Source organism: Strongylocentrotus purpuratus, unplaced genomic scaffold (assembly GCF_000002235.5).
Source record: "Strongylocentrotus purpuratus isolate Spur 01 unplaced genomic scaffold, Spur_5.0 spur5_scaffold_16, whole genome shotgun sequence".
Classification (NCBI taxonomy): Eukaryota; Metazoa; Echinodermata; class Echinoidea; order Camarodonta; family Strongylocentrotidae; genus Strongylocentrotus; species Strongylocentrotus purpuratus.
The window spans coordinates 9,295,314-9,311,845 of record NW_022145601.1 but is presented as its reverse complement, the minus strand read 5'-3'; the positions used below and the strand labels follow the sequence as shown (position 1 = coordinate 9,311,845).

Here is a 16,532-nt window from a genome sequence, read left to right as displayed (position 1 = left end):
ATGGAGACCACAAATGTCATATCGCAGGTGCGAGGTTACTTAAAATATGCACGTAATTTACAAGACAAAAAGGAAGTGCCGATAAAAATGAAGGAAGGAAATGCTGATAACTTGCAATTCCTAAAAGTTTGTTGACCCCACAATAAATGGGTGTATGGAACACTACAAGTTGTTTGTTTTTTTTCATCTCATATTTCTTTGCTCTTGCCACACGCAAATTTACCTTTTTTTTGTTTGTATTTTCCTCTCTCTCTCTCTCTTTCTCTCCCTTTCTCTTTCTCTTGCTTTAAAACTAAAAGCCGAAGTAGAGGTTAACAATTTTGCATTAATGACAGTTAGAATATTTAGAACAAAAATGTCGTGTATACTTGATAATACTATTCACTCTATTCAACCTGTCCTGTCCCATAACCAGATTGAGGAGCTCAATCACATGACGGCAGATCTGGGTTCTGATGCATCCTCTCATTACGCGAGAGGTCTCTGCTCCATGCCAAATCTTCGATCACTGGATCTGTTCCGTGTGAAGCTGAGTGATGAGTTCTACTCAACAATGGCCTCTGAGGCATCAAGATCAAAGGTATACCATACACGATTTCTATTGGAAATGATTTGTTTCCATATAGTTTTGCATTCTTCAAACTCGACTTTGGGGGGTAACTGTTTTTTCACACTTTTTTTTTAAAGAAATCGTTTATTTTCATTAGCTATGTTCACTCTCAAATCAATATTATGAATAGTTCGGCTATGCTGACGAGGAAATAAATACCTGTAAATAGAATGAACTTCGGTTTCATAATGAAATAGATTCATATAACAGTGTGTTTAACAAGCACGTATCCAACAAATAATATTTAGCAATATTGTTTCAGAAATTATTAAAATTTTGTCAATAGCCGCAGGAAACATGTAAATAGACGGATATAATATTTTATTTTGTTGAAAAGACACGTTCTCTCTTTATCAACCATCTATAATATTATTGATGACATTTGTTTGTCTTTCTTCATCTCCCTTTTTTTTTCTTCTACCACACCCATTTCCCATTGGGCCGTTTTCTTTCTATCTCTTTCTGTCTCTGTCTCTGTTCCCCTTCTCTCTCTCTCTCTTTCTCTCTCTCTCTCTCTCTTTCTTTCTCTTGCTTTAAAAGCCGAAGTAGAGGTTAACAATTTTGCATTAATGACAGTAACAATACTTATCAGACATGTCGTGTATACTTGATAATATTATTAACTCTATTCAACCTGTCCTGTCACATCACCAGATTGAGAAGCTAAGGAGAGGAGAGTTACTAAGAAAATTATGATAGACTATCGTTACGGGACGAGACCAAAGTCCCGCGAGACCTTGGAGGGGGGGGGGGAGAATACCATCTAGCCCCTCGCAGAAATGAGGAGACTTTGTGTGTCACTGTGGACCAGATTTGCATCATAGCGACCCCCTCTCCTTTAATGAAATACATACCTTATTTTGCGTTTTCTAATTTTGAACTTTGCATTAAGGACACTTTTGGTCACACAGGCAATTAATTAAAGTCTAAGCCCAATATTCACACCTTCTTTCATCTCTGATGGCGATAATCAGCGTTAAATTATCAGGTAGATAATTATTCCGATTTCGGGGGAATACACCCTCCCCACCTATACATGTGTCAATTGTACAAGGGCATCAGCGCCATGCCCCCCCCCCCCCCCACCAGTACGCCAGTGTCTACAAGAGACCCATCCTTAGAGTAGAATTGCATATTAAGTAGCCTCTTTGCACCAGCGTATGTAAACAGGGCAGGGGATGGAGGTTGCAGTCCCCCTATTATTGAATTGTGAATATTCTCAAAATTCAAAAAGAATCATGAATCATGTGAATAGACTGCATTTCTAAATGCGTATTTTTAAAGCACTTATCCTTTAAACAGAATTTCGCAATTTGATTTTAGAAGTTATTTAGAATTTGTCAATAGTCTCAAGGAGATATTACATGTACACTGTAAAAAGAAAGTTATAACATTTGCATTCTTCTTGAACAGCTACTCTCTCTCTCTCTCTCATCACGAATCATGTGAATAGACTGTATTTCAATCTCATAATGATATAAACTCATATAAATGTGTATTTTAAAAGCACGTATCCCATAAATAGAACTTCGCATTTTGATTTTAAAAGTTATATATAATTTGTCAATAGTCTCAAGGAGATATTACATGTACACTGTAGATAGTATGATATAACATTTTCTTCTTCTTGAACAGCTACTCTCTCTCTCTCTCTCCCTCTCTCTTTCCCGAATGTCATAATGAATTAGGTTTATAAAACAACGCGTTTATAAGGCACGTATCCTATAAATAATATTTCAATTTTGGTTAAATATTATTTATGTTTTGTCAATTGTATTAATGAGATATATCAAGTACACTGTAGAGGGAGAGATATAACAATTTATTCTGCTTGAACAAAAAGTTTTCCCTTTATCAAATATATATAATTTATCTCAGTTTTTTTTTTCTTCTCATATTTCTTCGCTCTTGCCACACGCAAATTTCCCTTTTTGTTTGTTTGTATTTTCCTCTCTCTCTCTCTCTTTCTCTCCCTTTCTCTTTCTCTTGCTTTAAAACTAAAAGCCGAAGTAGAGGTTAACAATTTTGCATTAATGACAGTTAGAATATTTAGAACAGAATGTCGTGTATACTTGATAATACTATTCACTCTATTCAACCTGTCCTGTCACATCACCAGATTGAGGAGCTAACGCACTGTGGCGCAGATCTGGGTTCTGATGCATCCTCTCATTACGCGAGAGGGCTCTGCTCTATGCCAAATCTTCAATCACTGGGTCTGGACAATGTGAAGCTGAGTGATGAGTTCTACTCGACGATGGCCTCTGAGGCATCAAGATCAAAGGTATACCAAACATGATTTTTATACGAAACGAAATGTTGACATCTTTGCATTCTTCAAACTCATCTTGTTGGGGTAACTGTTTTTTACACTATTTTAAAAGAAATCGTTGAAAAATTTGAAATGTTGTCAATAGTCACAAAAGACGGATATAACACTTTAATGAATTATGTTGAAAATACACGTTCTCTCTTTATGAACCATCTATAATTGATGAATTTTGTTTGTCTTTATTACTTCATCTCGTCTTTCTTTTCTTCTACCACACCCATCCCATTGGGCTGTTTTCTTTCTACATTTCTTTGTCTCTGTCTCTGTCCCCTTCTCGCTCTCTCTCTCTCTCTTTTCTTTCTCTTGCTTTAAAAGCCAAGTAGAGGTTAACAATTTTGCATTAATGACAGTAAGAATACTTAAATCAGACATGTCGTCTATACTTGATAATACTATTCACTCTATTCAACCTTTCCTGTCTCATCACCAGATTGAGAAGCTAGCGCACTTTGGCGCAGATCTGGGTTCTGTAGCATCCTCTCATTGCGCAAGAGGTCTCTGCTCCATGCCAAATCTTCGATCACTGGATCTGTGGTCAATGGAGCTGAGTGATGAGTTCTACTCAACGATGGCCTCTGAGGCATCAAAATCAAAGGTATACAAAACACGATTTCTATTGGAAACGAAATGTTGCTATTTTTTCATTCTTCAAACTCAACTGATGAGGTAACTGTTTTTGCACACTTTTTTCATTAGCTATGAGCACTCTCATATTAATATTATGAATAGTTCTGCTTTGCTGACAAGGAAATAAATACCTGTGAAAAGAATGAACTTTGGTGTCATAATGAAACAGTTTCATATAAAAGCGTGTTTTAAAGCACGTATCCAACAAATAATATATATATATATTTTTATATTTCAAACTTTTATTGCTTCTTCATGTCAACGAGGAATAACAAAAATACATTCATAGGCGTTTTACAAATCTTATAATAGTACATAAGTCAGAATCATAAGTGTGAACATAAATGGATAAAGGCAAATGAAAATGAGTAAGACCTTATAAACTACACTAAGGGTTTCCATTTTTTAAGATGAACATGCAGTTTCCCTTTACGTAAAGCAAAAATTGGTTCAATTTTCTCAAGGTAAAGCATATCTGCCTGAAACTGACTGAAAATTAACATTTTATCAAAATATTTGTTTCTTTGAATAAAATATTTACCATAAAATATAACCGTGTTTACAAAAATGTTTCCTGGGTGTACGCCAAAACAGATATCTAGTTTAGATAGTGCAGGATAAAAACATATGCATCAAATTTTGGTGAGGTCTTTATAACAATACGAAAGAGAAATTAGTTGGTAGCAATTCTCCGGTGAATGAATTTAAATTGGAATGTTCGATTTTTGTATCTAAATTTGTCTTGAATACTTTAACAAAACGGTCTTGCCATTGAATTAAATTCTCTAGACTTAAATTAAAATCATCCCATTTTCTCAAATGGTTTGTCTTTCCCAAACTCAATGATATTTTTTTCATATATAACAAGTAACAACATTTAGAAGGTTTCTTTTTTGACAAAAATGTACTAAGTTTGTTATTCTTTGGGTAAAAACTTTCTTCCAAGTTGACCTGATTGCATAAACAATAGCACTATAATTCATAAATTGAGTTAAATTCAGTTGAAAATCATGTTGAATTTCGAAAAATGTTTTGAAGCTACCGTCTTCTTTCAAAATATCGTGAACATATTTAACTCCTGAATCATACCATTTTCCATAAAATAAAATTCGACCGTCTACCTTGATGGCAGAGTTATTCCAAATAAGTTGTGACACAATATCCTTGAATTTAACCGGATTGTAGTACTTATAATAGGACCATGCCGTTAAAACCCTAAGTCGTTAACCTGCGCACAATAAATAAATTATGCACAAACAAACTTTAGTACGCAAATCTATCACTAAGCACGGATGTGCTTGTGCTTTCTTTTTTATCTGGTCTTCTTACTCTTGCCTTCCGACTCCTCCCTGTGAATTTCTTTCTTTCCTCTCTAAAGAAATACAAATAGACTACCTATTACGTGGCACTACTCTTACCTTCTCATCATTCTCATCCTTTTTTGTGTTTCATCACATGCTTCTTTTTTTTTTCTTTTTTTTTCTTGTCATCTATTTTATTTTTCTATCATTCATTATACGCTTGTACAAATACTATTAGACCATCTTCGGCGTGTTGTCCGGTTTTCGCGTGTTTGTTCCCGGAGAGTCTCCGGACGCGCGGGTTCGGCTGCCTATACCGGATCTTTGTGTTTTTTTTTTGTCGGGGCCTGTTCGGTGCGCAATGTTTTATGTTGCTCGTTGCTAGGTCGGACAGACCTTGAACTTGCTCGACCTGGTAACGGCAGACTGTTGTACGCTGAATGGGCCTTCGCGGGGGAGACCCGGGGATCTGGCGCGGGCGGGTGGGTTCGCGCGTCTCTGGTCTCTGTGGGAGCGGACATGTGCAGAATTTGATGCACGTTGTTGATGGTCCATTATTTAATTTATACTGGGAATCTCGCTCAACAAGCCTAGCTTTTCTGAGATTCCCTTTTTTCCCCTCTCAGTTAAATCAAGCAATTTAAAATATGTTGTCTAATTCTCAAACATAAATGTACTTTGTAAACTTATTTGATTACGAACATACTTGTCAGTATTTCGTTCCTTGTATAATTCATTTGTTCTAATATATATTGTATTACTGTATGGTTTATATATGTCAATAAATTTGTGGATATTTGAGTGGAAAATAAATCAAATCAAATCAAAAATCAAATCAAAAAACATCCAACCAGAATTGATTTATTGAAAAGGAATGTATATCTCCCGCCTGAAAGTTAAAACTAAAAACTAATTCTTCCCCATAATGTTTCATTTGGCATTGACATTTTTTTTCTCCAAATGGCCTTGTTTTGTTTATCCAAAACTCTCTTTACCCATGCAACTTTGAGTGCACTACAAAAGCTCTTAAGATGGGTCATTTGCAACCCACCATCTTCATATGTATTAAACATAATATTTCCTTTGATCCTATCTGTTTTTCCACTCCATAACAAATTAAAGCACATCCTTTGCAATGTAACAAAAAATATATTTGGTGGATCTGGCAAATTACTAAATAAATAAACAAATTTAGGTGTCGTGGATGAGTGGATACGTCGCCGGACTGCCGATCACAAGGTCCGCGGTTCGAGTCCCGCCGCGGCACTAATGTCATTTGGCAAGACATTGATCTACATTTGCCACTCTCCACCCAGGTTTTAAATGGGTACCGGTAGGAAGGAATTCCTTAAAATGCTGTGAGCGTCGAAATCGGCAGCCTAGCATAGCCGGGTAATGTTGGAGCGCCTTGAGGACCTTGCAAGGTCGATACGTGCGCTATATAATATTATTATTATTATTATTATTATTATAACTAGTGATTTAATTACTGTGATTTTCCCAAGTAGGGTCAAGTTTCGACAGTTCCATACCTTAAAAAGTGTTTTAGCTTCTTTTATCTTAGCCTCAAAATTGATTGAATAGATATCTGATAAAAAATCAACGGGAATGTTAATACCTAAGTAATTGATAACATTATCGACCCATTCGACAGTCAAATGATTAAAATAACATACCTGTAAAATTTCCCAATCTCACGATTTTACTCTTATTAACATTGATTTTCAAACCAGAAATATTTTGGTACAACGATAAAATATCGAAGCAATTCGAGAGATTAAGTTCAGCGGCTGCAAGATAAATAAGGGTATCATCTGCGTATTGACTTATCCTCACTTCATTGCCTTTAAAATCAATACCCTCTATCTGAGTACTCTGTCTAAACATGATACCTAGAATTTCAGCTCCGATTAAAAACAAGTAGGGGGAAAGACGGCATCCTTGTCTAACCCCCTTTGTAAAGTAAAAACTGATGACGAGTATCCATGATACCTAGAATTTCAGCTCCGATTAAAAACAAGTAGGGGGAAAGACGGCATCCTTGTCTAACCCCCTTTGTAAAGTAAAAACTGATGACGAGTATCCATTGTTTATGACACAACTTTCAATATCGTTATACATCATTTTAATCATGGATTTGAAAGTACATCCAAATCCAAATTTGGTTAAACATACACTGTCGCTCATAAAGTTGGAATATTTTTGTTTTACCCCAATTTATGGAATTATTTTAAAAATAATTTAAAAATAATAGATCTAGATAATAGTATACATTCTCAGATTTTATTGAATAATAATTTGACAATTTGTGTTTTGCGTGACTGCTAAAGCATGTGTATGCTACTATGCTTTTCAACTAGGGTACCTACGCCCTTAAGTCATAAATGACAGTAATGAGGATTAATGTTCCACAAAAGGGCACTAATATAGCACATCGACACGGTTTTGATCCTGGGGCCTCACAGTTACGAGGCCATTGCTTGGTCACTGAACCACGACTGTACGCAGCGGGGGCTAGGGTAGGGGGCAGTTTCCATAAATATAAAAAACAAAGAAAATGCAATAAATTTTCAATATTTTATTACATTTTACCCCGGTCCCCAACATAACAAAATCCTTTGTGTGCCCATGCCTTGAGCCATAATGCCTGGCCGTCCAGAGGATTTTTTTTATGTAGGGGATATTTTGTCGAATTTGTTCAAAACTAAAACCCTGTAATAAAGCATGGTTATAACGCGCAGTCTTTACTCCAGACCCGGTTATTTCAAAAATTAAAAAAATCTTCAAAACTAAGACCCCATAATCCTTTTCCTGTGGAATAACATGAGAATCGAGCGTAGTCTTTCCTCCCGACCCGGTTATTCAAAAGTTTAAAACAAAAATAAAAAAATAAAAAACTTTTAAACTAAGACCCTGTTACACCCACAAATGTAATAACGCCCACAAAAGTAATAACACTTTACCCACGGATATAATAACACCCACAAATGTAATAACACTTTACCCACAAACGTAATAACCACTTTACCCACAAATGTAATACGTAATTTTGAAACACCCACAAATGTAATAATGACTTTACCCACAAATGTAATACATTTGAAGGGATATTTTGTCGAATTTGTTCAAAACTAAAACCCTGTAATAAAGCATGGGTATAGCGCGCAGTCTTTACTCCAGACCCGGTTATTTCAAAAATTAAAAAAATTAAAAAACTAAGACCCCATAATCCTTTTCCTGTGGAATAACTTGTTGTTGTTGTTGTTGTTTTAATTTATAGGCGTTTTTCATTCAGAAGTGAATATTTACGCCTCTTCTCTCAGGATTTTTATTCCTTTAAAATTAGATTTACTTTTTTTGATATATAGATTTGGATAAATTGGATTTTTAAAAGCTAAACTTTTATTTAATGATGAAGAATTCAGTGGCTGGCGAGCAAAAGGCTTATCGGCTATATAGGACGCCCAAGGACCAACTCGGACACGGTACGTAGTGACAAGCTTCTCAACTCAGCCTAATGCTGAGCCTAGGCCCTCCGACGTCCACCAATATGTCTAGTCGTCTCCATCGTGTTTCTTCAAAATTTTGACCGAAAACCAAAAAATAAAAAAAACAGATCATGATACATGAAGATTTTAAACGTTAATATAGACAGTTCTCTCTTCTAATTTCTTTTTTTCTTTTTTTCTTCTTCTTTCTCACTCTTCTTCTTCATGTACATGTATACTCACTATAAAAAGCGAAACATATTGGGCTCAAATAATTATGTGCGGTGCAAGGTGGTTAGTAGGGGTACAGGTGTACCCTTTTAGATCTAACTACGAAGTTAACCAGAGCCTGTTGGTGATTAATATCTGTTGATTTCAGGAGTATTGGGATTAATTCTTCGTTTTCTATTCCAGATTCTGTTATAAGCATGGCTCTCTCTATAAGAAAGAGTGGGCACTTACATAAAAAATGTTTAACTGTTTCTTTTTGGTGCTCACAGTTTGGACAATGACCTGTCTCATGTTGATTCAACTCAAAAAGATTATTATTTAAACCTAAGTTTCCCATTCTTAGGCGATGAAGAATAGTTTCATGATATCTGTTGTTCAGGTAACACACAAATGTTTTTGATACTAGAGTTTGCGTTTCCCGTAGGGGGGATGATGTTTCATTCCATCTTTTTTGCCATATCTCTATGTAGTATTTCTTTATAACATAATTTGATTCTGCTCTGGTAAGAGCGTTGTTGATTTCTATATTTTTATTTAGTCCTGCTTTAGCAAACTTATCTGTTATCTCATTGTGTTGTAGACCACAATGACTGGGAATCCATTCGAAATAGACCTGGGTGCCCTTGTATTTTAGTTGACTACACAGGGTTAAAATTTCAAGAATGAAATAACATGAGCATCGAGCGTAGTCTTTCCTCCAGACCCGGTTATTCAAAAAAAACAAAAACAAAAACAAAAACTTTTAAACTAAGTAGCCTCAGTGTCGTTGGAGGCGGTCACCAAATTTAGTTGCTGCAATTTCTGTTTTTAAACTTGCAATTTACCCCATTTGTTTTGCTTTTTAAACTAAAATCTACGAAGATTATGTTGTTGGAGTTGATTAGGAGCAACTGTGGACAATTTTTTGTGAAATTCGACGACTGGAAACTGGAAATTAGATCGAGTTATTCCTGCTGCCGAACGCAAAAAGATCAACACGTGTACGGAGATTCCACCCACCATAGACCGCTGTGCAATACGGCCGAGCCTGTCGGCCGACCTGCATCGCGTCGCATGCCGTCATCATAGCGGCTTTTACAAAGCGGCTTTTACATAGCAGCTTTTACATAGCGGCTTTTACATAGCGGCTTTTATATTTTTAAACTTATGTTAGCCTTCAGCTTCTTATTTTGTTTTTAATAAAGTATCGCCGGATCTGCCGTGCTTTTAACTACATGTCATTTTAGTGTCATCAACCTAATTTATAGGACTAGAACTGCGGTTTCTTAACCCATTTTTAGAAGATAAAAGTGGGAAAATTTTCGCCGCCATGTTGTTTTTCGGGAACCAAGGTTTTCAGAGTATGACATGCCTAGCGGGATCGGGTTTGAGGAGAGGCAAACCTTTCTCTTTTACGGCAAACCTTTCAACATATATCTGTGTGATGCTCTTCTTGTCAGTACTACGTTTAAGTACAGATGACCAGGCGAGATTCAAGGAGCAGAGTAGATCTACTACTACTACTATAGTTCTGTTGGAGTTAGACACGGTAGGATCTTACCATTTTTTTACCATGACTTTTGTCCTCGTGATCTCAATATTATGAACTTGCGTTATCACCACTTTGAGTTTGACTTAAGTTGTGTGGAACTGCGGAACATGTATTCAATATCATTGAGCTGTGTAAAGAAACCTCAAACTGCAAAAGGGCTTAATTTAAGCACAACGCCCTTCCTAGGACCAGTAGGAGAGCCAACGATATTAACCCTAACCCTGGGCCAGAAAATGGAAAAGCCCGCAGGGGACGTAAACCTAAGTATCCTTGCGGATTGTGTGAGTATGCTGTCAAAACGAACTGTATCCAGTGCACAGGTTGTAACAAATGGTTTCACCATGCCTGTTGAGGTGCTTCAGATAGTGGCCATCCTAGTACACATAATAGATCTACTATGGTTTGGATTTGTACTACCTGTGACGACTTAAATATAACTAAATCTAGAAACGATTCTACTGCTTATGTTTACTCTAACAATTGTGACAATTCATTGCTACATGTTAGTCTTAACGAGAACGACACGGGAAAAGATTTGTACCCTGACTTCGACGTGGATGCAGATCCACCGCCGATCCTCACCATCAGCTGCCCAAGACAGGGTTCCCGTCAACATCGACATCAACCGCAAGTTGATATAGCTGATATAGCTGAAGCGAAATCCAACAACTTACAGAGTCGGAAATGAGTGCCTACACTCAAGATTGCCAACTCATTGGATGGTTGGAGAATAGTTCAACATGTTTCCCCAATAAAAATATGTAAATCCTCGGGAAAATGGACACTAAATAAAAAGGACTCTACATCTACATGTAATAATGATACCAGAAGGCAACATCCTAAGGTTAAACTTAATTCGACCAATTGTTCTCTGAACTTGGCCATTTTGAATTGCCGCAGTGTCCGAGGGAACGCTTCAATTCTACAAGCAACCATTGATAACGAGAAACTGGACATTCTGGTCGGCACAGAGTCATGGCTTGACCAAGATATTGGCTCTGCCGAAATTTTTCCTAGGAACTTGAACATTTTTCGTAAAGATAGGAACTCCAATGGAGGGGTGTCTTTATAGCCATCAACAAGGACATTCCATGTTTTGAAAGGAAAGACCTATCAGAAGAGGGAGTCGAACTCATTTGGTGTCAAGCCTCGATTTCTGGCGAAACTGTTCTGTTGGGAGCATTCTATAGACCACCAGGAGAAAGCGCTACGCCTATTGATAAGTTGAGGGAAAACTTACTCAAGATACACAGCAGCACCAGATCTCCTCATGTAATTCTTGGCGGCGACTTTAACGTCCCAGGATTGACCTGGAGCACTTATGATGTTACTTCACCAAAGGGAAGTCTTCAGAAGTCCTTACTGGATCTTATTGATGACAACCACTTATCCCAGATGGTTACCTTCCCAATAAGACATCACCAAAATGGAACAGAGAACACGCTGGATCTCTTACTAACAACACATCCTTCCCTAGTCACAGATGTGAAGCCAGTTGCAGGCCTCAGTGACCATTGTATTGTTAAAGCAAAGTTCTCTACCCTTACCAATCTTCTGAAAAAGCCACCGCGCATAATGCAACTATGGAAGAACGTAGTCCCCGATGACTTCAAAGACAAAGTTCGGAAACTGAAAGCAGATTATTTTGAGAGAAATCCTGATTCAAAATCGGTTGAGGAAAACTGGTTGTGTTTCAGGGATAATCTGAAGACAATAGTCTCGGACACAGTACCTACCAAAACAGCCAAGGAGAATATACGTAAGCCTTGGTTCACACGCACACTCAAGCGACTGTGTAGCAAGAAAGAGAAAGCTTACATCAAAGCAAAGCGTTCTGGAAATCACCAAGACTGGATTGATTTTACAAACATACGCAAATATGCTAGTAAATCCATCAGATCTGCACACAGGCAATACATCAAAGAGTTGACGGAGGACGCGAACACCAAGAATTTCTGGCGATATATACGCTCAACAAAAAAGGACAATGTCGGCATTCAAACCCTGAAAGTCAATAATCAAACTCTCACCAATGCCCGAGACAAAGCGTTTGCACTATCAAGCCAGTTTGAAAGCGTCTTCAATCGAGAGAGCCAAGGCCAAAAGCCTCAACCAACCATGACTGGAAATCCCTTCCCGGAGATGCCACCCATAATTGTCGATACAGAAGGAGTTAGGAAGCTGTTGCGGAATATCAATACCTCAAAGGCTATAGGTCCAGATCAAGTCCCGAATCAAGCCTTGAAGTTAGCAGCAGATGAAATTGCTCCTGTACTCCAGCATCTATTTCAGCAATCACTCGACCTGGGTAACCTCCCGGAGGATTGGAGGAAAGCAAACATCACACCCATCTACAAGAAAGGGCCCACAACAAATCCAGCGAATTACCGTCCGGTCTCTCTAACGTGTGTTTGCTGTAAGCTCCTGGAACATCATTGATTCAAATCGTATGACCCATTTATCAAAATGGGACATACTCTCTGATAACCAGCATGCTTTCAGAAAGGCAAGATCTTGTGAAACTCAGCTTATCTTGACAACTCATGATCTTACAAAGAGTATTGATACTGGACTGACAACAGATGTAGCTATACTGGATTTTTCGAAGGCCTTCGATGTGATGCCGCATCAAAGCCTTCTCACTAAACTGGACTTCTACGGGATTAGATCCAAAACCAAAAAGTGGATATCATCCTTCCTTACTAAGAGATCCCAGAGGGTCATGATTAACGGCGAGTGTTCTGACTGGGTTCCCGTCCTTAGTGGGACTCCACAGGGTACGGTCCTCGGGCCTCATCTCTTCCTCCTTCATATCAATGATATTGAAAATGGTGTGAAGAGTACTACCAGACTCTTTGCGGATGATTGCTTAATCTACAACACCATAAGATCACCCAAAGATGAGGAAATACTGCAAACGGATCTTAACACCTTGGTCAACTGGGCCAATACCTGGGGAATGACTTTCAACCCGAGCAAATGCACAACTATGCGAGTCACGAGGAGCAGGAAACCAAACAGAACATCCTACCAGATGATGGGAGTCAATCTCGAAGAAACCACACACACCAGATACTTGGGTATAATCATACAAAATGATATGAGATGGAACATGCAGGTTGAAAATTCAAGAAGTAAGGCCATGAAAGTAGTCAACTTTTTGAAAAGGAACTTCTATCAATCTTCAACAAAAACAAAGGAGAAGCTGTATTCTATGCTCCTGGTTAAACCTCATCTTAACTATGCTTCTTCAGCCTGGAATCCATATACGAGCACCAACATCAGCAACATTGAGAGAGTCCAGAATGCAGCAGCTAGATTCGTCAAAAACACTTATACAAGATATTCAAGTGTCACTGCTTTGAAGGACTCAATGGGTTGGATCCCCCTCCAGGAGGAAAGACGGAAGTCTCGTATCACCTGTTTGTACAAAATGATTCACGACTTGATGGACATCAACTACAAGAATTACATCTCACCCAAGGTAGAACGAACAAGACGGGGCCATGACCAACAATTCTATATCAACAAAGTCAGGACGGACGCATACGGTTACTCATTCTTCCCAAGGACAGTTAAGGACTGGAACAGTCTTTCTCCCTCAATTGTAGCCCAACCTTCCTTAAATACTTTGAAATCTGCGCTTAAAACCAACTTAAAACCAGCACCTTAAGTTGGTGGCCGCACACAACGACACACCTCCAGTTTAAACACCTTTACGGCGTCTTTTGGAGGAATCCTACCAAGTACCAAGTACCAAGTACCAAGTACAAGTACCAAGTATCTTCTAAACTAAGACCCGGTAATAAAGCATGGGTTTAGAGCGTAGTTTTTCTTCCAGACCCGGTTATTTCAAAACTTTTTTAAAATCTTCAAAACTAAGACCCCATCATCTTATTCCTGTGGAAGAACATGAGTATTGAGCGTAGTCTTTCCTCCAGATCCGGTTATTCAAAAGTTAAAAAAAAAAAAAAACAAAAAAAAAAAAACAAAAAAACAAAAAAACAAAAACCTTTTAAACTAAGACCCCTCCATCTTTCAAATTAAGACCCGGTAATTAAGCATGGGATTAGAGCGTAGTCTTTACTTCTTACTTGGTTATTTAAAAAAAAAAAAATCTTCAAACTAAGACGTCACCATCTCATTCCTGTGGAATAACATGGGTATAGAGCGTAGTCTTTCCTCCAGACCCGGTTATTTCAAAAGAAATAGAAATTTAAACAAATCTTCGAAACTAAGACCCACCATCTTATTCCTCTTTTTTTTCATTTAAAAATAAACTACATTATTACATATGTGGATACAACACGTCACAAATAAATGATTGGTCGGCGGTCACACGAACTGACGAATCAGTCAAAATGGTCCATATATATATAACACACAGAGGAGGGACCGATTCGATGGTTCGTTGACCGTCGACGATTTTTTTTTAATCATGTAAATATTCTAACGCCCACACATATCCTGGAATTCAATGTCCTTTGGCAAGACATTGATCTACATTTGCCACTCTCCACCCAGGTGTTAAATGGGTACCCGGTAGGATGCGAAAGCTAATGTGCCTAGATTAGCAAGTGTGCGCTTGTAAAAATGATGCACTGGCTGGAATGCTCCCCAGGGAGTGGAAAATGTGTATACATTGTGTGCGGGTAAGCCTGAATCCGATGACCGGGGTAATAATATGATTGCAGGATCCTCAGGGAGAACAGTATGAATACTAATGAGGCTACCCTGGGTAAACAAGACATATTATTATTATTATCATTATGTTCGTAGAAAAAAAAGTAATCGAATAAGTGACCTTAAATGTATTTAAATATTGACGCTGATTGTTTTATGCATGTGATTATGAAATATGTTCACGATATGTAACATATATATATGTACGCTATTAGTGACATTGAAACGTTGGATTGCGATATTATATTTTCATGAGTGCGTGAATGAATTACCTTTCTTCATGTGATGAACGTATCAATTACTTATACTGAAGACTTCCAATTGGTACGCGGTACCCGGTATGAATTCATGAGAACGAAATTTATTCAAAGGCAAATACAAACAAAACACATTTATATTACAGTTTTCCCTACTTCTGAAACACTCAAGCAGCTAAATAAACAAGAACAAGTCTGAAATGATAATCGGTTAACAAGCAAATAACAACGCATACTTTCATATAACAAATCTTAAATAGCTGTATAACGAGATCACGCGAAACATATTTGCATGTTTTGAATGAACGATTGCAGAACCCTTTGACTGATAAAATATCTATATACCCTCTCAATCAATGCGAGTAAATTGCAGAGGTTATGGTTTTACAGTGATGCAATGATGGATACATAGATTTTGTAAGATAGAAAGTATTTTATTCCAAACGAATGAAGAGGTTGTTTCATTAATATACAGACGAACCATCGAATCGGTCCCTCTGTGTGTTATATATATATGGACCATTTTGACTGATTCGTCAGTTCGTGTGACCGCCGACCAATCATTTATTTGTGACGTGTTATATCCACATATGTAATAATGTAATTTATTTTTAAATGAAAAAAAGAGGAATAAGATGGTGGGTCTTAGTTTCGAAGATTTGTTTAAATTTCTATTTATTTTGAAATAACCGGGTCTGGAGGAAAGACTACGCTCTATACCAGTTTCCATTGGTGGTGCTAGGTCGGTGCACGTGGCTGTCTGTCTGTTGCTTGTTGCAATTTTTTTTTGGATATTTATCGGATTTTCACGGGACTTTCCATACTTTCGACTCTAGTTTCAGATAGGAAATGACTTGCTAAAGGTAAGCGAACATTTTGGGCTCATTTTATACATAATTCTGCACCATAAATAAGTTAACAAATCAAAGTAGATTTAAATCTCCCGCCGCACGCGGCGCGGACCATGAACCCCGACGACTCCTCACTTAACGCTATGGCAGATATTGATTCAGGCAACCAAGCCAAAGATTTAGGAATAGAGCTAAAAGACGGATTCCAGACAGTCACGTCTGCAAGTGTTCGAAGAAAAAAAAGAAAGATACGTGAAGGAAGTATCAATGTTGAGAACCTATCACTAAAAGAGGATTCGTCATCAGATAATATGGAACCACAAAACTCAGTATTTCGTAACCAAAATCCAGTAATTCTAATAGCAACTGACCAAGATCTAAAGCTTTTCATTACACCTATTGACAGGGAAAAATCATTAAGAAACGTTAGCATGTTAAAGATCGCAAAATCTATCCAAAACTGTATCGGCTCATCGCCAGAATTTATAAAGTCTACCCGGAACGGAATTCTCGTTAAATGCAAGGATACGAAACAACATAAGAAATTGTCTGATATACAAATCATTGATAACGTACCAGTGAAGGTCAATTTGAAACTTGATTTGAAGAAAGGTGTCATAT

The 16,532-nt window shown here is 37.5% G+C and overlaps 1 protein-coding gene across 1 annotated transcript; it reads left to right on the top strand.

Moving 5' to 3' along the window:
* LOC115924838 lies at positions 1-12,559 on the top strand. The gene is made up of 6 exons (XM_030987718.1): positions 1-27; positions 416-580; positions 2,730-2,894; positions 3,373-3,476; positions 10,628-10,722; positions 11,301-12,559. Exons 1-6 carry the CDS (start codon positions 1-3, stop codon positions 12,557-12,559), a joined length of 1,815 nt encoding a protein of 604 aa, XP_030843578.1.
* The last annotated feature ends 3,973 nt before the right edge of the window (positions 12,560-16,532 follow it).

Bases quoted from the DNA above. Each gene is read 5' to 3' on its own strand.
- LOC115924838 (XM_030987718.1), top strand. From the start codon at position 1: ATGGAGACCACAAATGTCATATCGCAG. The intron at 581-2,729 runs GTATACCATACA...TCACATCACCAG, and splicing joins CTGAGGCATCAAGATCAAAG to ATTGAGGAGCTAACGCACTG. The intron at 3,477-10,627 runs GTCAATGGAGCT...GCTACATGTTAG, and splicing joins CTTCGATCACTGGATCTGTG to TCTTAACGAGAACGACACGG.